At 45.6% G+C, this 25,023-nt stretch overlaps 1 protein-coding gene across 2 annotated transcripts in view; it reads left to right on the top strand.

The window, feature by feature from the left end:
• Window positions 1-24,701, top strand: part of TDRD9 (tudor domain containing 9) — a 111,055-nt gene extending 86,354 nt beyond the window's left edge. For both annotated transcript variants that reach the window (XM_084791753.1, XM_084791752.1), the window contains 5 exons: window positions 558-654; window positions 4,249-4,387; window positions 11,291-11,409; window positions 22,359-22,431; window positions 23,817-24,701. In XM_084791753.1, the coding sequence (XP_084647879.1) occupies window positions 558-654; window positions 4,249-4,387; window positions 11,291-11,409; window positions 22,359-22,431; window positions 23,817-23,918 (530 nt within the window). In that variant the 3' untranslated portion in view covers window positions 23,919-24,701. The remainder of the gene's footprint in view (window positions 1-557; window positions 655-4,248; window positions 4,388-11,290; window positions 11,410-22,358; window positions 22,432-23,816) is intronic.
• Window positions 24,702-25,023: the final 322 nt, after the last annotated feature.

Genomic DNA, 25,023 nt, shown 5'->3' with positions numbered 1-25,023 from the left:
GCTGGGAAAGGAACCTGGGCCTCTGCTAGAGTAGTAAGCACTCTTAACCACTGAGCCATATCTTCAACCCTCATTAAGCTGTTTCCTGAATGCAATAGATAATGCAAATTTAATAAATGAGTATTATGCCTGGTCTACAAAGCGAGTCCAGGATAGTCAAGGCTACACAGAGAAACCCTGTAAAAAAAAAAAAAAAGGAAAAAAAGAAATGAGTATTACTACTTTTTGTTGTATACAAGGATGTGGGAATTAAGTGATTCTTGTTTCTTCATTCCTGTCTATGAAGTTCTTGGCTCTAGGAAATCCTGGTAAAATAGCCTAACAAGAGATTGAAGAAAATAGCAACTAAATGAGTTACTGTCTTCAGAGATAAATGCCTAAGCATGGTCATGAGTCTGTCTGTAGGATGCGTGGGAGCCAAGGGTAGGACATGTGTTCCTTGGAAGGGATCCAAGTGGTCAGATCCAGCAGAAGATGGGTATGACAAATGATCCAGCTGGACTAGGAGGGAGTGATGCCAAGCTGTGTGTGTGTGCTGGTTCTCTACTGTGTGGCAGGGTCTACCATGCTCCTGAGAGAGACCTCCCTGATGCCTCACATCCCAGGCCTCCCAGCACTCCTCAGCATGTTATTCGCACCAGTGATGGAGTTAAGGTAGGTGTGGTTCTCCTTGTCTGTACACATAGAGGCTTCTGCACAGAGAGAATCGAGGTGGGGAAAGAGAGGAAGCACACACAGAGGAGTCGGGATGTAGCCCATCGTTTATTGGTTCAGCTCTCTCTGCACTTCGATGTGGTTCTGCCTTGCATCTCGCTCATAGCCCCTGATTTAGACTTCAACTCCTAAATTGACAAAAGTTTTAGTTTTGTGGTGATGCCAAAGTAACACTTGCTAAGTTTCTCTGGTTAGAAATGCTGGCAAGCTCCAAGCTACAGGAGCAGCATGGTGGCCCTAGTGTCATGGCTGACATGTCAGTGTGCTGTGCTGTTCAGAAGGTCTAGTGTAATTAGTACATTTCCCACTTCGGTACTTTCAGCTTGGATGCTGTCATGGTTTGAGTCTGGAGTGTGTCCTGCAGGCTCGGAAGGCACTGCCCCCACAAGCGACAGACTTCTTCCAACAATGTCACACCTCCAAGCACCACTCCCTACGGGCCAAGCCCCGTAGACTCAAGCACATGAGTCTATGTGGCTACACCTATTCAAGCCACCACATTCCACTCCCTGCCCCATAGGCTTGAAGCCACAACATCATGCAAAAGGTGCTTAGTTCAACTTCAGAAGCCCCCATAGTTTCTCACACTCTTAACAATGTTTACAACGCCAAAGTTCAAAGTCGCTTCTAAGATTCCTACAATCTCTTAATTGTAATCCACTATAAAAATCAAAATAAAAAAGCAGATCACATCCTTCCAACATACAGTGGCACATTACCATCCCAGAAAGGGTGAAGAGACAGTGAGGAGACACTGGACCAAATCAAGACTGAAGACCAGCTGGGCAAACCCCAGCCTCTGCATCTCCATGTCTGATGTCACAGTGCTCGTCAGGTCTCCAGCTCCTTTTGTCTTTGTTGTCTCTTGGGCTGGCTCCACTCCCTGCTAGCAGCTCTCCTCAGCAGGTGGCTCGCGGCTCTGGCGTCTCCCACGTCTTGATGTCTCTAAGGCAACCCAGGCTTCACCTTCACAGCTTCACACATGGCCTCTCGGCGCCTCCATTCAGGGACATCGCTGCCAGACACATTGCCTCAGTGGCTTTTCTTAGTCATGGAGGGAGATTTCAAACCCCTTTCTTCTGTCCTTGACTTTAAAGGACTTTACATTGTCACCAGCTTTCTGTTTTCATGCTTGTCTTCACTGCCTAAGCTTGGAATTTGATCTGCTGTAGACCAGGCTGACCTTGAACTCAGAGATCTGCAGGCTGGGGTAAGGTCCACCATGCTTGGATCTAAGATTTCTTTAATGCCTTTTATCAAGATGGAAGCTTAGCTCAGTAGGGTCCTCCTCTGAGGTCCTTACTCCCTCTGTTCGTTTCCTAATCTGTTTATCTCCTTGAACATAGGACTTTGCTCCACTCCACTGTCTGGTGCCTCTTTTCTTCTCAATCTGTACGTTCTGTATTTTTCTTTGCTTAGCTTGCTCCTTTTCACCAAAACACGCTTCATAAGAATGAACACTAGTAAATACATGACAGAGTCTGTACTAGGCAGTTTTTAATTTCCTTTCCTAATGCAATTGATCTAGATCTCTTCACATTAGCTTCAGGTAGATTCTTTGGACAAGGGGAAAAAAGCAGCCACATTCTTTACCAAAAGATCACAAGACTCTCTAAGCAACATATTAAAGATCTTCTCTGAAACCGCTTAAGCCAGGCCCCCACATACCAAATCACCCGAAACACCACCATCTTCCATGCTTTTACTAGGACGGCCCACTAAGCAGCACTTAAAGCATTCCACTGCTTTCCTAACCCAAAGTCCCCAAATCCACATTCCTCCAAACAAATTCACGGTCAGGCCTATCACAGCAACACCCCAGTCCCTGGTACCAACTTGTGTGTTAGTTAGAGTTTTATTGTTACATCACCAAGGCAACATTTAATTGGGGCTGCCTTATAGTTTGAGAGGTTTAGTCCATTATCATCATGGTAGAGAGCAGGCAGACATGGTGCTGGAGAGGGAGCTGAGAGCTCTGTATCTGCATCTGCAGGCAGCAGAAGGGAACTGTGCCACACTGGGCGTAGTTTAAGCATATGAGACCGCAAAGCCCACCCCACAGTGGCACACGTCCCTAACAAGACCACACCTCTTAGTAGTGTCGCTCCTTATGGGCCAAGTACTCAAACACCTGAGTCTATAAGGGCCGTACCTCACAGGGAACTTAGTTAAAACTAGGCAAAACAAACACGTGCAGCTGGAAACATGGAGTAGTACACAGAAACGGCATCCTGTTGTCCATTGGAAATCCCATCAGCCTCAGCCTCTCCCAGTGGGAACCAGGAAGCAGAGAAGTGAACGACTCAATAAAGCATAGCTCTCTAGCCAAATGGACCTCCCCTCAGAGACACGTGTGATGACAAACTCCCTGTTAGGTTTTTGTGTCAGCATTATGGGCTTCATAGCATGCTCTGTGTGGGAGTGAGGCACCGTGTTAACTTCAGTTGCTGTCTTAGTTAAGGTTACTGTTGCTATGATAGAACTTGGGGAGGAAAGGGTTAACTTGGCTTCCACTTCCACAGCATGTTCATCATTGAAAGAACTCAGGACAGGAGCTTAAGCAGGGCTAGAATCTGGAGGCAGGAGGGTACTGCTTACTGGCTCTCTCAGCCTGCTTTCCTACAGGCAGGACCCAGGACCAGCAGCCCAGAAGTGGCATCACCCACCATGGGCTGGGCCCTCTCCCACTGATCACCAAATAGGAAAATGCCCGAAGCTGGACCTCATGGAGGCGTTTTCTCATTGAGGCTCTCTGATAACGTTAGCTTGTGTCAGGTTGGCACAAAACCAGCCAGGACAGTCACTCTAACAATATGCCTGGGAAAAAGAACTTTGGAGACAAACTTGGAGGTTTGTCTCCGCTCACAGTGTCAGAGGCCTCGGCGCACATGCGTGTGGCTCTGTGGCCTGGAGCCTGTGGTAAAGCAGGAAATTAGGATGGCAACACGTGGCAGAGCAAAGCCACCCAGGCAGTAAGTAGGCAGAAAGCGGGGGGCCAGGGCCCTAGCACTCTTCTGGAACATGCTTTCAGAGACCCAGATTCTCCCATTAGGCCCCGTCACCTCCCCACAGGACTATAGGAAGTAGGCTACCCTTCACTTTTAGTAAGCCGGCAAAGGACTCTGCTCCAGGGAGAATTAATAATCCAGCATTAAGGGCTGGAGAAATGGCTCAGTGGTTAAAAGCACTGGCTGTTCTCGCAGAGGTCCCCAGCACCAACATGGCAGCTCACAACCATCTGTAACTCCATCTGTTACAGATGAGGACTCCAGGCATGTATGTGGTGCACATACGTGCACACAGGCAAGACACTTATGCACATACAATAAAAATTAAAGTTGTACCAAAAACTCCATTATTAATATTTAAATTATCATCCTTATAGTGATATTTAATCTGTATTTATGTGTAAAAGCTGAGGGATCACATAATTTTGTTACAGTACTGGTGCTAGAAAAACACCAGGTAACGTTATCAGTCAAGTATCTAACCTTGAAACAGTGGCTTCGCTTAACTTTTCCAACCACTTTTCAGAGTTGACCGAGATGGGAAATGCTATACTGGGGTCCTGTGTGGTTTGGGATGGAATTCAGCTACGGAGGCCCCTGTACTGCCGGAGCATGACATTGAGCTGGCCTTTGATGTGGCCTTCACCGTGGAGGACATCATTGAGGTGAGTGTGGCCTGCTCACCATGCCCAGCACTTCCCATTCTTGTCTTCCACTTGCTTTTACACGCATGTGACTTAATGTGTGCCACAGGGCTTTACATGGAGACATGCTCGCCTGCTTCCCAAGGTGGCCTCTGCCAGGGCAGAAGGACCAGTCCTTGTCTGGCCGTGGTCTGAGGACCTGCTTCTTGACGGCTTCCACTCTCTAGTCATTTGCTGCCACCTGGTGATAGGCCTCGCTGTGACCTCCTCCTTGCTAGTACACATAGGGAGGTAAAGAAACAAGCCCTGCTATTCTGGGTTTTTTATTTCTCCATATGAATTTGAGAATTGATCTTTCAATATCTTCAAAATATTTTGTAGGTATTTTGATAGGGATTGCGTTGAATTTGTAAATTGCTTTTGGTAAGATGGCCATTTTTTACTACGTTGATTCTCCCGATCCACGAACAAGGTAAATCCCTCCATCTTCTGATGTCATCTTCAATCTCTTTCTTCAGAGGTTTGAAGTTTTTTTCGAATAAGTCCTTCACTTGCTTGGTTAGAGTTATTCCTAGATATTTTATATTGTTTGTGGCTATCGTGAAGCCCAGGCCTTAATGTCAACAATTAATAAATGGGACCTTATGAGGCTGAGAAGCTTCTGTAAGGCAGGAGACACTGTCAACAGAACAAAGCGACAGCCTACGGACTGGGAAAAGATCTTCACCAACCCTTCATCTGACAAAGGTTTAATATCCAAAATATATAAAGAACTCAAGAAATTAAACACCACAAAACCAAACAACCCAATTGAGAAATGGGGCTTGGAACTTAACAGAGAATTCTCAACAGAGGAATATCAAATGGCTGAGAAACACTTAAAGAAATGCTCATCCTCGTTAGTCATCAGAGAAATGCAAATCAAAACGACACTGAGATTCCACCTTACACCCATCAGAATGGCTAAGATCAAAAACTCAAATGCCACCACGTGTTGGCAAGGATGTGGAGAGAGAGGAACACTCCTTCATTGCTGGTGGGAATGCAAACTAGTACAACCACTTTGGAAATCTATCTGGCGTTTTCTCAGAAAAATGGGAATAGGGCTTCCTCAAGACCCAGCTATCCCACTCCTTGGAATATACCCAGAAAATGCCCTAACACACAACAGGGACATATGCTCAACCATGTTCATAGCTGCTTTATACATAATAGCCAGAACATGGAAACAGCCTAAGTGTCCCTCAGTAGAAGAATGGACTCAGAAACTGTGGTACATTTACACTATGGAGTACTACTCAGCTATTAAAAACAAGGAATTCCCGAAATTTGTGGGCAAATGGATTGACCTAGAAATTATCATAATGAGTGAGTTAACCCAGAAGCAGAAAGAGACAAACGGTATATACTCACTTATATCAAAACACTAGTCCAAGGGATACGTCCCATGGAAAACTTTACTTACCAAGAAAGTGGGTCAGAGGAGAGGACATCCTATTGAGACTTTAGGCGAGAGTAGCATGGAAGAATGGGGAAATAGTAGGACTCACAGGGTCCTGGAAACCTACATGAAGAACTTTATGACAGGCAGATCTGGGTCCTGGGGTCCTCCTCAAACTAAGGCACCAGCCAAGGAGAAATAGGCAGTAAACTTCAAACCCCAACCAAGACCTAGCTGACGAACATGATATTCTCCACTGTTGAGTGGAGAGTGAGATCTGACTCTCACACGAACTCTGGTGCCCCTTTTCTGACCACGTCCCCTGGATGGGGAGGCCTGGCGGCACTCAGAGGAAGAATAGCAAGTTACCATGAAGAGACTCGATATTCTTAGAGCATATATAGGGGGAGGAGGTCTCCCTCAATCACAGACATAGGGGAGGGGAGCAGGAGGGTAGTGGGAGGGAGGGAAGAATGGGAGGAAACAGGGGAAGGGCTAACAATCAAGATGTAATATGAACAAATTAATAAAAAAAATATTAAAAAAAAAAAAAAAGAAACAAGCCCTGCCCCGACTTGGCCTAGCTGCAGCAGGCTGGGGGCCGTTGCCCTGGAGAGCAGCCACCAGTGGATCCATCGCTGTGCCAGGCCAGCTGGTGTACCTGTGCAGCCAGGTTAGGCTTTCAGAGTGTGCCAATCAAGTGGGTTGGTGCTAATGAAAATATTTTTTTGCTTTCATATATGCTTATTCTAGCAATTTATATCTGTTTGCATTTACAAAAAACAATAACACCCAAAACCTGAAATGACCCTTCTCTAAAATACCTTGAGAAATGCTGCTGTAGGGGGGACATTTTTTTCTCAGAAGTTTCATGATAGAGTTGAGCAGCTGTGTGAGGACAGGGAAGGAAGGAACAACTGAGCCACGCCGTCCTAAGCCTGGAGCACAGGGGCTGTCAGGGTCCTCTGTAGTACAGTTGTCACTTGACTGTAATGTCAGCTGCCTTCACACGAGACTTACGAGGACTGGAGGACTTGCTCCTCTGTATTCCCTTCATCACAGACTTCATTTTAAAATGGAGAACAAACATTCTAGAAACAAATAGGGCCCACCTGTAAATTTGGGTTTGACACAAGTCTGTGGATTTATATATATCAGAGGTTCTGTTTATAAAAGGTCAATTGGCTCTGCCAAGATCTTGGTACGACCATGAAGAAAAGCTGCATACTTGGTGAAGACACTTACTACATGCCTGACTGTACTCACACATTAGCAACTCCTGCATTCACTAGTAAAACAAGCAACCAAGTAAAATCTGAGGGAGATGAACAAATGAGATGCTGTCAGCTGGCATGTTGTGAGGAAAATGCAGGTGCAGATGCTTGCAACCAGACTGCACACCCCAGGCTACGTCCATAATGCTGACAGTGACTATGCCAGAAGGCCAGGGCCACGAGAAGCCCTAGTTCTCTGCGTGGGCTGCAGAGGGGCAGTCCATGGAGGACTGGCCTCTTATCAGATTAAACTGGATCCACTTGGTGCTGGAGAGGTAGCTGAGAGTTCTACATTTGCAGGCAGCAGGAAGAGGCTGAGCAACTGGACACCAACAAAGCCACACCTCCTCATAGTGCCCTCCCTGTGATCTTACGGTGGCCGTTGTCATTCAGACCACCACACTCAGCCTGCTGTCCTGTAGAACCCAGGACCACCAGTCCAGGGATCAGCCACCCACAGTGGCCCTCCCCCATCCATCACTAATTAAGAAAACGCCCTACAGCTGGATCTTATAGAGACCTTTTCTCAATTAAGGTTCCTCCTTTCAGATAACTCTTAGTTTGTGTCAAGTTGACATAGAAGTAGCCAGAACAACTGACCCTTTGTCAATTTGGCACACAGACATATCACTATTAAGCCACACCTTTCCTTTCTTATTCTTCCCCAAGATGTCATATTAAAAACATAAATAACTTTCAAAGTTCCACAGTTTTTACAAATTCAAACACATTAAAACTTCAGTCTCTTTAAAATATCAAATTTCACCAAGAAGAGACTTGATACCCTATGAGCATATACAGGGGGAAGAGGTCCCCCTCAGTCACAGACATAGGGGAGGGGAGTAAGGGGAAAGTGGGAGAGAGGGAGGAATGGGAGGATACAAGGGAGGGGATAACAATTAAGATGTAATATGAAGAAATTAATAAAATATATGTAAACAATAAAAATAAAATATCAAATCTCAAGCCGGGCATAGTGGTGCACACCTGTAATTCCAGCACTCAGGAGGCAGAGGCAGGTGGATCGCTGTGAGTTCCAGGTCAGCCTGGTCTACAAAGTGAGTCTAGGACAGCCAAGGCTAACACAGAGAAACCCTCTCTCTAAAAACCCAAAACCTCTTTTAAAAAGTTAAAGTCAGCTCTGGGCTCCTGCGAAAATCAAAATTAAGAGGGAAGAACCAGGACATAGTCACAGCCTGAACCAACCAAAACCAAACTCCAGCAATGTAAACAGCCCAGTGTCTGGCTAGCTGGGGTTCACTCACCTTCTTCTGGGCTCTTCCAAGGAGCTTGGGTCACTGCTCCAGCTCTGCCTTTGGCACACACTGCTGTCAGCTTGGTTTTCTCCTGCAGCTGGGCTGCACTTTGACCAATGGCCTTTCATAGGCTCCCTTCATGGTGCCGAACCCAGTTCCTTTGCAGGACCCCACTAGTCCTGGGCTTTAACTGCCACTGAAGCTGCATCTTTTTTGTTGTTGTTTTTCAAGACAGGGTCTCTCTGTGTAGTCTTGGCTGTCCTGGACTCACTTTGTAGACCAGGCTGGCCTTGAACTCACAGCAATCCACCTACCTCTGCCTCTCGAGTGCTGAGGTTAAAGGTGTGTGCCACCATGTATGACTTGAGGTTGCATCTTCACCAATTGCCTCTTCTGCCTGCTTGAAGTGCCGAGCTTCAGCTGCTGTCTATGACCCCTTCATGCCTTCAAAACCAGCACCACCTTGGTGATTCTTACACTACCAAGTTCAACTGCCAGCACAAGGTACAACCTTGGCCATGTCTGGAACACAGCTTTTGTGTGCTGACTCTCAGGAAACACTTCCCAGAAGATGTCACGTCAGCGGTGCTGGTCTCTACTAGGTCGCCACTAATTTCTGAGCTCTACCTGATCAGCATGAGTTACCCCAGTGATGTAAAGGTTTCACTTCGGTGGTGCCCGCCTCTTGTTAATTATGCTGACTCTGGAGCCCCAGCTGACCAGAATGCAAGAATCTCAGATCTCAATTCAAAACAGCAAATGGCCCTAATAGTCTTTAAACTTCCCTCTGAAACTTCACAAGCCAGGCCTCCATCGTCTGCCCTGCTCTCAGCATTTTTATCTTCCAAGCTCCTGCAGAAGAGCTCTCAAAACTAGGTGGCTTTTCTTGTCCAAAGTTCCAAAGTCCTTCCACCATCCACCCCAAAACACAGTCAGGTCTGTCACATCAACACCTCACTCCTGGTACCAGCTTGTCTTAGAATTAGTATTGCTATGATAAAATACCATGACCGCCGGGCGTGGTGGCGCACGCCTTTAATCCCAGCACTCGGGAGGCAGAGGCAGGCGGATTGCTGTGAGTTCGAGGCCAGCCTGGTCTACAAAGTGAGTCCAGGACAGCCAAGGCTACACAGAGAAACCCTGTCTCGAAAAACCAAAAAAAAAAAAAAAAAAAAAAAAACCATGACCAACAAAACAAAATAAAAAACAAAACAAAACAAAAACCCTACCATGACCAAAAAGCAGATTAGAGCAGAAAAGGGCTTATTTGGCTTATACTTTGATATTGCTGTTCATCATCAAAGGAAATGGCACCACCCACAGTGGGCTAGGCCCTCCTCCGTCAATCACTAATTAAGAAAAGGTTCTACAATAGGATCTTATAGAAGCATTTTCTCAACTGAGGTTCTGTTCTTTCATAAGTCTAGTTTGTGTATCAAGTTGACATAGACTAGCAGTGCAGGGTGTGTGTGTGTGGGCCTGTTGAGAAGACATCCTGTACAGGAAGAGGTGAGTAGTTGCCAGGAGACAGGGGAGTGAGTGATGCTAAGAGATGAAGGTAGAGGACACATTATGCCTTTCCCACCTCTGAGTGTTCCCAGACAGAAGGCTTTAATATATCACACACACTCACACATATGCACACATGCACACACACACACGCACACACACACCAGGGTATCAGTCTTCCAGGATTGGGATGCATGTGTGGAAAGGGACAGTACACATAACTGTCACAAACATCACACATACTCATGTCCAAGGAGTAAAGAAAAGGAGTGTGAGAAAAAGAGGAAAGGGAGCTCAGGTGAGCACAGTGCTGTGGCTGGAGCTGTGGGTTAGAGAGGCGCAAGTCAGCGGGGCTGAAGTTATCCTTATTATTGGGGTTGGCTCCATAAGGGAATGGGGTTGGGGGCCACAGCTGTTACTAGGAAGGGGTTACACGTAAGCAAGTAAGACTAGTTTGACCCAGAGGTGCTGTGTGACCCCACAGTTAGTACCTGTGAAAGTGGCCACCTGCCCATATGTAACGTCCAGCTCGGGGAGGGCTACTGAGAACACAGTTGGCACTCAGCATGAGTTTTCTCGTGGGATTACCCAAGCTGGGGTCCATGGCTACTTGAAGAAACTTCTTACTGTGCGAGTGGAGCCGGAACTGTAGGTGCCCAGAGTAGCTGCAGCACCAGGAGGGACGGGCGCTCCAAGGACGCAAGAGCCAGTGAGAGGGAAAGCTGCCAGTGGGCACGCTGGGCAGGGTGAGACAGTATTGATGAATAATTATAACCTGGAGTAGAAAATACCCATGTGTCTAGCTACAGAAATAAATGATTGAATAATTCAGTGGGGGAAAGATGGTTGTCCCCTGCAAAATTGCTTGGCATTCGGGTGGGTTGTGTGTCTCTGAGAACATGTGGGGCTGAATGTGCCAGGAGTGTGGACGCCAAGAAGCCCTGCAGAGTCCTCAGCCAAGCTGTCATGGCCACATCCCACGATGCATGCAGGCCTACCTATGGAGTGTGAGGAGTGGATAGTGTATCCCTTCTGGGCAATGACGAACTTAAACTGGGGAGCATGCTACAAAATCCCCAACCAGAACATCTCCCAATTGCCCAAGGCTTTTAAATCAAGAAGAGACTAGGAAGCCATCCTATACCAGAGAAGATGTGGTAAGTTCAGTGCGGTTCTTGGAGCTGGGTCCTGGAGAAGTGGAATGCTAATAGAAATGGATGGGATCCAGGCCAATCCAGCATTGGTAGCAGCGTCCCGGCTCTGGTTTCTTAGCTACGACAAGTGTAAGAGAGATTGATGTGGGCTGATGGGCCTCCGCGTTCTGCAGTGTTGTGTCCCTTGTTTGCTTGCTCTCTAGACTCTTGACTGATGCACAGAGCAGAGCTTTGAGTGGAATGAAATGCAGCAATAAGTAGCCACATAGTATGTCACTATTCATTTACAGATTAATATTCTCAGGGCTGCTATCAACAAGCTAGTGTGTGATGGACCAAATGGATTGAAGTGTCTTGGGCCTGAAAGAATTGCACAGTTACAGGACAATGCACGCCAGAAACTTCTAGGGTAAGTTACAGGTGACATACTGCTAAGATTTATAGTAGGCAATATATAACCTTTGTATGTGTGTGTATCTCGTTACTTTGATGTGTGGATGTTCTGAATTATTTGGATGTGACAGATGAGTTACTTAAAGTGGGATTCCAAGGCTGGGGCACCTCTGGAGGCATTGGAATGTGGGCGTATCATTCCATATGTCTGTACCGTCTGGGGTTTGGGCAAGGCAGAATAGTCTTGATGATCCACGGGAAAGAGAGTGTTCTATACAGCAGGACAAGACACGGGGGCCTCAGAGAGTGGTGCTATCGCCCTGTGCTAGTGACACACTGTACCTTTCGTCTCTTTTTGGCATCTCCATTCCCAACCAGAGTTTAGAGGGCACCGGGTATCCATTGGTGCTCTCAGTGGGCTGCCTCTGCCTCCACCCATCATACCATTTAGTTTTGTATTCTTCCCTCCCCAGTGTGTGTGTGTGTGTGTGTGTGTGTAGCTTGAATCGAGCTTTGATATGTATAAATTACTTATATATGTGGCCATGGGATCCAGGTCATGAACAGTGATGTCCTGTTTTCGTATAGCACTGCCACCCCTTGTTGGGTAGATTTGTTTTAAACAATTAAATCATTTTTTTAAAGTTGCAGAACCAGTTAGTTTAATAGCATTTACTTTCAAGAATACAGACAATTTAAAGACAAAAAAAAGAATATTGACAGTTTATGGACAACTGTATAATTAAAATTATTCATTTTTCTAATATTTTATTTAAAATTTTTAAAAATTTAAATATAGTTGATCATATTTCCACTCCCCCAAGTCTGTAGATCCTACCCCCCCCCTTACTCACCAGCTTTAAGTTCTTTCTTAAACAAAACAAACCCCAACATAACAACAAAAGCCCCTACAATCTGGAAAAAAAAAACCCATGTCCTGAAAGAAAAACAAAAACAAGACCCACCAAACTGTAACCAAATGAAAATCCACGAAAACTGTGGAGTCCTTTATCTGTGGGTCAACTACTCCTGAATGTGAGGGCGGCCTGGGAGTGGTTGATGTACCCAGTGTTGCTCTAGTGGAGAGAATTGACTTTTCTCTCTCCCAGCGGGTATATGTGACAGTTGAGTTGCTAATCTTTACCCTAGTGGTAAGATTTGTTTTCATTTATTCATTCAAAAATATAACAAAACAATATGCTATAAAACAAAAATTATCACTTTGGAGTTGGACAAGATATAACCAACAGAAGGGAAAAAGAGCCCAAGTGAAAGGCACAAGAATTAAAGGCACACTCATCCTCACACTCAGGAATCACATAAAACACTAAAGTGGAAGCCATAAATATCTACACAGAGAACCCAGCGCAGCCCTGTGCGTGCTGCGTCAGTCTGAGTTCACACGCGTTTGCCATGTTGATGATGACGGCCTTGATCTCCTGCGGTCCCCACCCCTCTGCCTCTTACTCTCTTTCCTCCTCCCCTTCTGAGGGGAGGGACTTATGGAGACTTCCCATGTAGGGCTGAGTGTTTCAGGGTCTCACTGTGGTGTTTGGCTATGGGTCTCCATATTTGCTCCCATTGCTGCAAGGAGAAGCTTCTCTAATGCTAGCTGAGCAAGGCACTAATCTCAGAATGTCACTAGAGGTCATGTTGGGGTTTTTGGTTTGTTTGCTTGTTTTTTTTGGTTTTTCAAGACAAGGTTTCTCTGTGTATCCTTGGCTGTCCTGGAACTCTTGTAGACCAGGCTGGCCTCGAACTCACAGAGATCCTCCTGCCTCCACCTCCTGTGTGCTGGGATTAACAGCTATGTGCCACCACACCCAGCTCCACTAGAAGTAATTTTATCACAGCATTTTTTCTTTATTTCTTTCTTTTTAGACCAGTAATATTTGTTTTTTCCCCTTAAAGAATGTGAAATGATCTGGGCACAATAGTGCACACCTGTAATCCCAGCAATCGGGAGGCAGAGGCAGGGGATCTTTGTGAAGTCAAGGTAAGCCTGGTCTACAATGCAAGTCCAGGACATCCAAAGCTAAACAGAGAAACCCTGTCTTAAAAAACCAAAGACCAAGACCCAAAGCCAAGCCAAGCCAACCCAAACCAAAAACAAAACAAAACAAAACAAAAAACCCAATTAAGCACTTCTTACTTTAAGGGCATTATTTGTATTTAACTTTTTTTCCCAATAATAGAGTAACACTTCATTGTAGTCCCTGGTCTCCTTTAGTCTCAGGTTCTTGGTCACCCAAACAGTGTTGCGTATAGGGTACACCTTGTGGAGCAGGCCTTAAGTCAGATGAGACACTGGTTGTTTACCCCCACACGCTTGTGCCACCATTGCCCTGGAGTGTCCTGTAGGCAGTCCACCGTTGTAGATAAAGGGTTTGTGGTTGGCTTTATGTTTGCGACTCTCTTGATCGTGTGTAGAGCACCTTCCTGTACCAATGATCCTGGAACCCCGGGATGAAGGCTCTGTGTGGGCACCAGCTTGACATCTCCATGTTCAGTATAGGTGCCATCTTCAACAATGGGGCCTTGCTGTCAGTTTGTGGAGATAAACAACCTGGGTGGTTTGGGGATTCCCATGAGGCCCCTTTGACCAACAACTCAATTAGATGTAACCCAGTCCTGGTACTGGAAGCTTTGCTAGGTGACAAGAGATGGCCATTTGGGACACAGTCTCCCCATTATTTGGAAATTTCATTTAAATCACCGTGTGTGTGTGTGTGTGTGTGTGTGTGTGTGTGTGTGTGTGTGTGTGTTTAAGGAAGTCTCTACTGTAGTAGGTTTCCATACTATTCCTCTAATGTCTCTTAATGTTAGCTTTCTCCATATTCTCTTCGCAGCACTTCCCTTCCTTTTCAGTCCCCTGCACTTTCATCTGTTTCTAGCTATTTTATTCCCCTTTCCTAACAAGGTCTGTCTGTTTCTCCAAGTCCCTTATTCTAAATTTCTTTCTCACACCATTTGCCATTTGTATATAGGAGGGCTACTAATTTTTATGAGTTAATTTTGTATCCAGCTACCTTGCTGAAAGTGTTTATCAGCTATAGGACTTCCCCATTGGAATTTAGGTATACTATCATCATCTGCAAATAAAGATACTTTGACTTCTTCTCTTCTAATTTGTCTCCCTTTGATCTACTCCAGCTGTTCTACCTAAGACTTCAAATACCAAGTTGATTATGTATGGAAAGAGTGGACAATCTTGCCTTGTTCTTAGGTTTAGTAGAACTGCTTTGAGTTTCTTTGTGTTGAAGTTGATACTGTGTATGGGCTTGCTGTTAACTGTCTTTATTGTGTTGAGGTGTGTCCCTTGAATCACTAATCTCTCCAGGACTTTTATCATGACTGAATTGTCTTTAAGTTTGTTTATATGGTGGATTACATTTATCAATTTAAGTATGTTGATCTATCCCTGCCTCTCTGGGATGAAACTTAATTGACCATGGTGAATGATCTTTTTGATGTCCTCTTGGATTTGGTTTGCAAGCATTTTATTGAGGGTTTTTTTTTTTTCATTTTTGTTTATAGGGGAAATTGATCTGTAATTCTCTTTCTTTGTTGGGTCTCTATGTTCAGTATCAGGGTATCTGTGGCCTGTACAATGAAATGGACAATGTCCATTTTGTTTCTGTTTTGTGAATAATTTGAGGACTATTGGCATTAACTCTTTGAAAGTCTTGTAGAATTCTGTTCTAAAACCATCTGGCCCTGGGATTGTTTTGTTGTTGTTGTTGTTGTTGTTGGTGGTGGTGGTGGTGGTGGTGGTTGGAGACTTTTAGTGACTGCTTCGTTTTCGCCATGGTTATAGGTCTGTCCTTCAGACCAGCTCTGGGAAGAGAGAAGAGAAAGTATTGCTGGTTCCATGGTAGGGAGAATTGAGCAGGTAGGGAACAGCTGGCTATGGATGAACAACTAACTAGAGGAACTAGTTGTTGAGGAGAGATTTAGGAATGGAGGGGAAAAGACCCAGGTATAAAATGCAGTGCAAACTAAAAGGTCTTCCAGCCCAGGAGAACACTATCTTTCTTCTGCTTTCCCCATCCTTGGGCCAACCCTAGTACTAGTGAAATTCAGTTTTTCTATTACGGATTATTACATCATGGTTTTCTCATTTTTACAATCAATAGAGCCTTTAAAAATAAACAGAGCAATAAACCAATCTAACAAAAAAATACAAACAGTTCTGTATAACCTACAATAAAGCAATACAGCAAAAATCAATTTCCAAGCAATGGTCAACATGACCTGATTATTATTTCTTAATCAATTCCCAGGGCTAAAGCAATTGTGTTTACATGATTGTCATAGCAACATAGCTTGAAACTAAATGTTGTTAACACAGAAAAAGTCCTGTCTGTCCTGGACTTGCTTTGTAGACTAGACTGGCCTTGAACTCACAGAGATCTCCCTGCCTCTGCTTCCCAAGTGCTGGGATGAAAGGTGTGCACCATTGTGCCCAGTCTTCTTTAATTTCTTAATTTCTGTTTTGACCCATTTTACATTCAGTAGAGAGTTGTTTAGTTTCTGAGGATTTGTAAGCTTCCTGTTGTTGCTGATGTGCAGCTTTAATCTGTTGTGGTCAGGTAGGCCACAGGTGTTGTTCTGATTCTCTTTTATTTGTTGAGACTTGATTTGTATCCAAGTATGTGGTTAATTTTGGAGAAAGTTCCATGAGGTGCTAAGAAAGTATATTCTTCTGTGTTTGGGTGAAAAGTTAGCACCAACATTTCTCTGTTTAGTTTTGCCTGGATGACCATTTTATTGGCAAGAGTTAGAGTACTTACGTCTCCCACTATTAGTGTGTGAGGGTCAGTATGTGGTTTAAGCTATTGACATGTGTCTTTTATAAACCTGGTGCCCTTGTGTTTGAGACATAGGTGATGGGAATTGGTTCCCTGGCTTGAGTGGCCCGTGTCTCCTCAGCACCACCAGCCCAGGGACGGCACAGCCCACAAGGGGCTGAGCCCTCCTCCCATCAGTCACCAATCGAGAAAATAAATGCCTTACATCCAAATCTAATAGATACATTTTATTAATTGGTTTTCCTTCCTCCCAGATAATTGTAGCTTGTGTTATGTTGACATAAAGCTAGGCAGCACAATCCTACTGTATACTTCCGTTACTTCCCAGTGTTCATTCATTGACCTTGCTAGAGAAGGCGCCGTTGACCCAACTTGCCTGTCTAAGAATGGTTTAGGGCCAGGCGGTGGTGGCATATGCTTTAATCCCAGTACTTGGGAGGCAGAGGCAGGTGGATCACTGTGAGTTCGAGGCCAGGCTGGTCTACAGAGTGAGTTCAGGACAGCCAAGGATACACAGAAACTGTGTCTGAAAAAACAAAACAAACGAACAGATACTATATTTGTATATAGTTCAGGATCAGGCATGCTTAAACGCTGCAGGACCAGCTACTCACAGCCTGGGCTGCGTCTGGAACATCCTATACTACAAGGAGAACAGGATCTTCTGTGCCAACACCACAGGGCGTGTGCAGGCCAAGCCACAGCAGCTGCTGGAGGGACCACTGGCCGTGGGACTGTGCCCCGCAGCTGGCTTTCCTCTTCCCATCCACAGGAGGGGATCTTTGGTTCCAGTCCATTCTTTTTATTTTAATTGAAAAATAAAATCATATTACATCTCAATTGCTATCCCATCCCGAGCATCCTCCCATTCCTCCCGCCCTCCCGCTTTCACTCCAATCCCCTTCCCTATGACTGTGACTGAGGGAGACCTCCTCCCCCTTTATATGCTCATAGGGTATCAAAAATATGGGTATCAAGTCTCTTCTTGGTACTCTGCTATCCTTCCTCCGAGTGCCATCGGGCCTCCCCATCAAGGGGACGTGGCCATCCAGTCAGTTCTTATATTGTTCTTAGTTGCTCTAAGATGCAGTAACTTAGACACAGGCGCTCAGGCAAGGCTCCTGGGGTAGGCCACAGATGCTGCTTGCTTAAGCAATACTTTAAACTGAATTGTGGTGGCATGTGCACAACTGTGTAAAGCAAATGGGTTTGGTAGTGTGTAAACCACACCTCAGCACATCCCATAGAACCCCTTAGCTCCTCCTTCCTGGCGCTGCAGCTCTTGCTCCACCACAGCCAGGCGGCCGCAGCCTACTCTGCGTCTCTGAGGCAGTCTCGCCAGTCTTCCAGTTTGGCTTCTCACTCAGTATTTCTGAGCTTCTTGCACTTTGTTCCTCCTGTGTCGTCCGTGTGTGTGTGTGTGTGTGTGTGTGTAACTGTGTGCATTGCTTCCTGCTGGCCACAGTATTTCCAGTGTTTGCTTGGTGTGCGCAGTTACTAAGAACCCTGTTCTGTCTTCCTGTGACTTGGTGCTTCACCTGCTCAGTGGACAGCCAGGGACAGATTTCGTAGGTCTTACTGGTAGGTTTATGTTAACTAAAAACTTTCTTGTGTGTGCACTGAAAAATGTTTATTGTTATTGTGTGTATATGGTGTGTGTGTATGTGTGTCACTGCACATGTATGGAGGTCATAGGTCAACTTTGTGGTTTTAATTCTCTCCTTGCACTTTTGAGGGGGGGGTTCAGATTTTTAAAAATAATTTATTCATATTACATCACAATGGTTATCCCATCCCTTGTATCCTCCCATTCATCCCTCCGTCCCATTTTCCCCTTACTCCCCTCCCCTATGACTGTGACTGGGGAGGGCTTCCTCCCCCTTTATATGCTCATAGGGTATCAAAAATATGGAATGCTTCACGAATTTGCGTGTCATCCTTGCGCAGGGGCCATGCTAATCTTCTCTGTATCATTTCAGTTTTAGTATATGTGCTGCCGAAGCGAGCATGATTAAAAACTTTTTAAAAGTTTCTTTTAAATGCGCATGGGTGTTTTGTCTGCATGTGTGTCTGTGCCACATGCCTGTGGTGTCCATGAAGGCACTGGATCCCCTCAAGCTAACGTGTTGGTGGGCTGCCATCTAGGTGCTGAAAACTGAACCCAGGTCCTCTGGGACAGCAGCTAGAGCTCTTAACCATGGAGCCATCTCTCCATCCTCTGTGTCAGCTTTAACAAACCAATGGTACAATTGTATACCTGGCTATAGGCATGGGCCGCCACACCATGTGCCAAACTGGGGCCGGTAAGATGGCTCAGCAGGTAAAGTGCTCACCATGAACTCTGAAACTTGCTCTCTGGCCTCTGCATGAATGCTGTGGCATGAGTATGCCTGCACACAAAATAATACATTATTGTTTTTCTTTTTTCTTTCTCCTCCCCCGCCAAGGCTGGGTTTCTCTGTGTAGCCTTGGCTGTCCTGGAACTCACTCTGTAGACCAGGCTGGCCTCCAACTCAGAGATCTGCCTGCCTCTGCCTCCTGAGTGCTGGGATTAAAGGTGGGCACCACCACTGCCCGGCCAATAAGTTAACATTTTGAAATGGCTAAACTGTATTTTTAAAAAGTATGTTTGTGTTCCCACATGTGATGCTTCGGTTTCTCGGCATCCCCATAGCAGCAGCAGCAGGCTGGAGCTGTTACACCTGCGTTGTTTGGTGCTGCTTGGTGACCTCATGGGTTTTACTGTGCACTTCTTAATGGCTAGGGATGTAGGCCATAATCTGTCATGTCAGCCAGTCATCTGTCTTGGTGAATGTCTGCCCACGTAGACTTTGGCCTTCTCACTTTGGATTGCAGAAGGTCCTCTATTGGGAAATATTTTCTCTAGCCCTCTGTTGGTGTTTTCTATAGTTAATGTTTGAGTCGGAGTTGCAGTCTATCTGCTGGCCTGGTGCAAACCCTAATGTTCTGCCTCAGCCTCCAGCATACTGGGATTAGTGACCTTTGACCTTTGTGCTTTCTTATAAAATTGTGGGCACGAGTCTCACTGTCTTGCTTGCTGTGGCTACCTAGTAAGTCTGGAGCCAGGCAGCACCGCCTTCACACTGTGTTCTCTTTGCCTGGGTTTACTGTCATGATCCTGTTTCTGTGTCCACATTGTCATCACTGGTTGGTCAGTCTGCAAGGAAGCCTCCCTTGGATGGGACAGTGTTTTGTTGAATTTGGAGAAATTTTCCATCTTAATAGTAAAGTGGGACTGTAGGATGGTCTCTCGTTTCTTTATTGTACTTGTGTTTATGTGTGTGCTTTGGCATCAGAGTACAGCCTCAGCTGTTGGTACTCACCTTCCATCTTGTTTGAGACAGAACCTCTTTTCTATCTCTATGTGGCAGGCGTGCTTGCTCAGTGTGTGTGTGTGCTGGATTACAGAGGTGAGCCTGTCACGGCCAGTCTGCATGCTTCACAGAGTGTGTGCTGGATTACAGAGGTGAGCCTGTCACGGCCAGTCTGCATGCTTCACAGAGTGTGTGCTGGATTACAGAGGTGAGCCTGTCACGGCCAGTCTGCATGCTTCACAGAGTGTGTGCTGGATTACAGAGGTGAGCCTGTCACGGCCAGTCTGCATACTTGCTCAGCAAGTGCTTTAGCCATGAAGGTGTTTGCGCAGTCCCCTTTCCTTCCTTTTAACATTGCATTAGCTGTGAGTGCGCAGATCCTAGGCTTCTGTATAATTTTGTTTTAGTCCCTTGACAACACTGTGAACAAAATTGCTTTAATTCTGATTTGTTCATTTCCAGAAAATGATTGCATATGGATTTCTTACCCTGTGACTTCCTAACACGACTGGCTGGTTCCAGTGGGTTTTCAGATCTTCCTGGGTGCCAGCTCGTTGCCCTGCTGTGACATAGCCCCTCTAGTCTCCAGCAGTAGTAGTGCTCTGAGGCCCATGCTGTCTGATGCTAGCAGGGCTACTCTTGCCCCCGAGTTGGCATTTGCATGTGTGTCTGTCTATTCTACTTGTAGCCTGTTTGCTTTTTAAACCTAGGGGAGGGGATAGGGTGAAAGAGGGAGGGAGGAGGGAATGGGAAGATACAAGTGAGGGAATAACAATTGGGATGTAATCTGAATAAATTATTTAAAAATTACTAGTCTTGGGGGCTGGAGAGATAGCTCAGTGGTTAAGAGCGCTGCCTGCTCTTCCAAAGGTCCTGAGTTCAATCCCCAGCAACCACATGGTGGCTCACAACCATCTGTAATGAGATATGGTGCCCTCTTCTGGCTTGCAGGAGTACATGCAAGCAGAGCGCTGTATACATAATAATAAATAAATAAATCTTTTTAAAAAAGAATCTTTATTTAAAAAAAACTTACTAGTCTTATTTTTTAATCAATTATATTCCTTCTTTGACAATTTGGTACAAATATATAGTATGTTGTTTTCTCTCCCTCTCTGAGCACCGACACTGCAGCCGTTCTTCCCCTCCCCACAGCCTGTGCTTCCCCCTCTTGTTTTGTGACCCACTGATTTTCACCAGGCCTTCTGTGTGAGCACATGTTTGGAGCTGCCCATTGGAGCCTCATGGGCTCACCACTGAGCACCCAACTCAAGACAGTGCCGGCCTGAGGGGTAGGCCACGCCTTCCAGGAGCATGAGTGACTGTTGACAGGCCCAGTGCAGGCAACTGTCACTGCTGTGAGATCAAGACAAGAGCTGTGTCATGCCCTGAAGACAGCATCCCATGGCTCTTTTCCCTTCTGTTTCCTCTTCCAAAGTGGGCTCTGAGCCTAAGGTGGTGTACAGACGGCCTGTTTAGGGTGAGCACTCAGCTCCAGCCTGTTTCTGCTCATGAAGACATTATGTGACACATCTGTTTTGTCTGTTGCATTGTATGTAGTCTACAAACAATGGCCCATTCATACAGCTAATGGGTGCTCTCTGAAGCGTGCATCAGTTTTCTTCAGTCTTTTTCTTCACTGCCCCTTAGACTGTGTCTTTCACATAATATTTAATCTTTTAAAAATAACATCTGGGAAATTTTCATTTCGTTTATTTTACTTTTTATAGAATAGAATTTCTTTCTTTCATTTTGATTTGTTTGTTTGTTTGAGACAGGGTCTCTCTGTGTAGTCCTGGCTGTCCTGGGCTCTCTTTGTAGACCAGGCTGGCTTCAAACTCACAGTGATCGCCTGCCTCTGCCTCCCGAGGGCTGGGATTAAAGGTGTGAGCCACAACTGCCCAGCTTTAGAATTTCTATTTTTATATAGTTTTCCATTTTAAGGTTAATTAATTAATTTACTTTTTCTTTGAGCTGATTTTTAAATTTTCTTTCTTTCTTTTCTTCTTGTTCTTTTGTCATTGCCATCAGGTTTGAAGTCTTTCCTTTGCTGTAATTCTGTTACTGTATCTGTCACAACTGCTTTGAAGTCTTGTGTACTGGTCCCTCCTCTGTGTCTGTGCACTGCCCATCTGTCACTGGTCCTTTTTCCTGAATAGAGTCACATGTTCTTGTCTCCTGATTGGCATGTCTCCTAAATTTTTTGCTAAAAAACATTTTAGGTAATGTATATAATAATCTCCCTAAAGTCTGTTATATTCTATTCTTTGCTTTTAAATCAGCTGTAAATTAAAATATCCTAACTGTAGAAATTAAAATATCCTAACTGTATAAATTTTGATACTTTGAAAGCCCATTACAGTTCTAATTCTAGGATACTTGCATACTTTAAATACACACACAGATATCTGTTTTTAAAGCCCACTGTTTTTGAATGCTAATGAATAATTAAAATAATTTGCTGCATGTGGTGGTGCGTGCCTATAATCCCAGTGTAGGAGACTGTGGCAGGGGTTAGAAGTTTGAGGCCAGCCTGGACTGTGTAGTAAATCTGAGGCCAACTTGAGCTACAAAGCAAAACCTTGTTTAGAAAAAACAGTGGAAAGCCGGGGCCGCACGCCTGCAATCCCAGCACTCGGGAGGCAGAGGCAAGCTAATCCCTGTGAGTTCGAGGCCAGCCTGCTCTACCAAGCGAGTCCAGGACAGCCAGGCTACACAGAGAAACCCTGTCTTGAAAAACAAACAACAACAAAAACCAACAAAAGTAATGGAAAGTAAGCTAATAGCAAAACATTTTATTTTCTTTTTTAAATGTTCAGCTTGTTCTGTCGATTGAAGCCTCGAGAGAAGATTACTCCTAAATGGCATGAAAAGCCCTACGAGTGGAACCAGGTGTGTGGAATCGGTGCCCATGGGAGCGGCCTGCCGCTAGAAGGAGGGGAAGACGGGTGGGTGGACATGGGCTAGGACCCAGGACAGCAGGTGGCCTTGGAGCCCACAGCCATTTCTCAGTGGCGCCCTCTGTTTGTAGCCTTGGGAGGAAGCAAGAGTGAGCTGCTGCTCAGGCCGCAGCACTAGCACCCCTGCCCTGCGCCTTAGTTCTGGGTGTGCTGTGCCTACCAGGCCACACTAGAGGGCACAGGAGACAGGCTCAGGGCCTCTGACCCTCCTGACTCCATCTCACCGCAGACCAGCACTGCAGCATAGGACTTTGGGGGGCTCAGCTCAGCGGTGCAGCATGCCCCTTCCCCACCTCAACATTTCTTCTCTGTAAGGCTTGGAAAACGGAGTGAGTTGCGTTTGTTTGAGGGGAGGGCACAGAGGGGTGGGTCTCAGCTTCAGCTGTAGAGCCAGGAGATGCGCGTAGGCTGCAGGTGGGGCAGGGCTTTCCTTTACCTTCGCCCACACTGAGCCGCTGGGGATGTTCCGTTTCCACCCATTTGGATTCATGGTGCCTCCCCTTGTGCCCGTGAGTGTCTTCTCTCTGTGGATTCTTCAGGGATGTCACTGGACCAGCTGTCGTCACAGACTTCTGCAGACAGCCCCAGCTTGTCAAGCAGGGTCCATGAAGTTGGCACAGTAATGGGATGTATTTGAAAATTAGTGTGCTTTAGAAAACTGGTGTTTTAAATAAGTACAGTCAAGTCACTGCTCCCACGTATACACAGTGTGTGGAAGAGTTCTCAGTAAGGTTACCTTGTTATTAAACATCAGTTTAAAATGTTTGATCAGGGGCTAAAGAGATAGCTCAGAGGTTAAGAGCACTGGCTGTTCTTCCGAAGGTCCTGAGTTCAATTCCCAACAACCACATGGTGGCTCACAACCGTCTCCTCTCATGAGATCTGGTGCCCTCTTCAGGCTTACATGCAGGCAGGATACTGTATAAGTAATAAGTAAATAAATCTTTAAAAAAAAACGTTTCATCAGGGCCAGCAAAATGGTTTAGCTTGATGACCCCTTGGAGCCACATGGTGGAAAGAGAGAGCCGCTGTCACAAGCTGTCCTCTGACCACACACATGTACTGTGGCACATGCACACATGCATACATGTGCACACACAAATCAATGGAATTTGAAACCCTTACAGCGTTTATTAAAATGGATAATGAGATATGTGGGGTAAATGACAAAAGTGGAGAAGCACCTGCAAATGGTTTTGAAAAATAGAACCCTTTGCTGTCTTATGCATGCGTATCTGTGTGCACATACCTTTCTGAACATGATGTGTAGTCAGCTGTCATACAGCACTGACCTGCTTCTCCTCTCTGCACAACCAGGTGGATCCGAGGCTGATCATGGACCAGGCTGACAGGGAAGGCAGCCGAGGGAAGAACACTTTCCTGTACCAGCTTCACAAGCCTGTTGTGCTCAGCCCCTGACTGCTGTGGGCAGTGGCGGAGGCCTGCTGGAGGCGTCCCTGCAGCTGCGTCCTATTCCTGCTGCACCCCAGGGGCTTGTCTGTCTTTCTGCCTTTTCTCAGAGTGGAGAGTAGTGGTGTTTCTGTTTGGGTGGGAAAGATTAGAAAGTCTAGTCTCTTATAGAAATGGAGGTCATCATATTAAACACTTTGGAAAAAGTTGTTCTGAAAGAAGGTTTTGTTTTGGAAAAGGCTGTACTCTGCTTTAAATGTATGAGGGTAAATGTAAGTAGCCAGTCCCAGGAGACGAGGTTCCAGGGTCCTGGGGTGCAGGAGAGAGCCAGACTGCTGGCTTACCACAGGGCACTCATGGAGACCCCTCCCATATGTTTGCATGTGTGTGTGTTTTAAAACCATGTGGTGGCATTTTCTGATTTTTTTTCTCCTTGAAAAGATGAGGTTTTGCTGGGTCTGGTGGCACACACCTTTAATCCCAGCACTTGGGGAGGCAGAGGCAGGAGGATTGCTGTGAGTTAGAGGCCAGCCTGGTCTACAAAGTGAGTCCAGGACAGCCAAGGCTACAACAAGGAGCCCCTGTCTCAGAAAAAGAAAAGAAAAGAAAAGAAAAACCTAAAAAAAAAAAAAAAAGAAAAGATGTGGTTTTGGTATAACTTCAGCTTTGTGTACTTAGGACACGTGGTTAAATTAAGCCTTTTGGTCTGTGTTTTGGAAATTAGAGATGTGACTTAGCAACTGACATATCTGGTGAAACAATAAAAGCATTAGGCAGTGTTTCTGTTTCTGATGATTTTTGTTAAAGGAGATTATTATTGTCTTAGTCACTATTACTTTGAAGAGACAGCATAACTGCAGTAACTCTTATAAAGAAAGCAGTTAATTGGGGGCTGCCTTACGTTTCAGAGGCTTAGCCCGCTATGATCATGGAGGGAAGCATGGCGACAGGCATGGCAGGCATGATGCTGGGGATGGAGCTCGGAGCTACACCCTGATTTGAAGGCAGAGTGAATGAAACTGGGTCTGGCATGGGATTTTAGAACCCCAAGGCTCACTCGCAGTGACTCACTTCTGTCCTTGGCCTTCTCAAATACTGCCGCTCCCTGCTGAGT

The sequence above is a fragment of the Acomys minous genome (assembly GCF_964271855.1).
Source record: "Acomys minous genome assembly, chromosome: 8".
NCBI lineage: Eukaryota > Metazoa > Chordata > Mammalia > Rodentia > Muridae > Acomys > Acomys minous.
The sequence above is the reverse complement of the archived record's forward strand: the minus strand, read 5'-3'. Positions and strand labels throughout refer to the sequence as shown.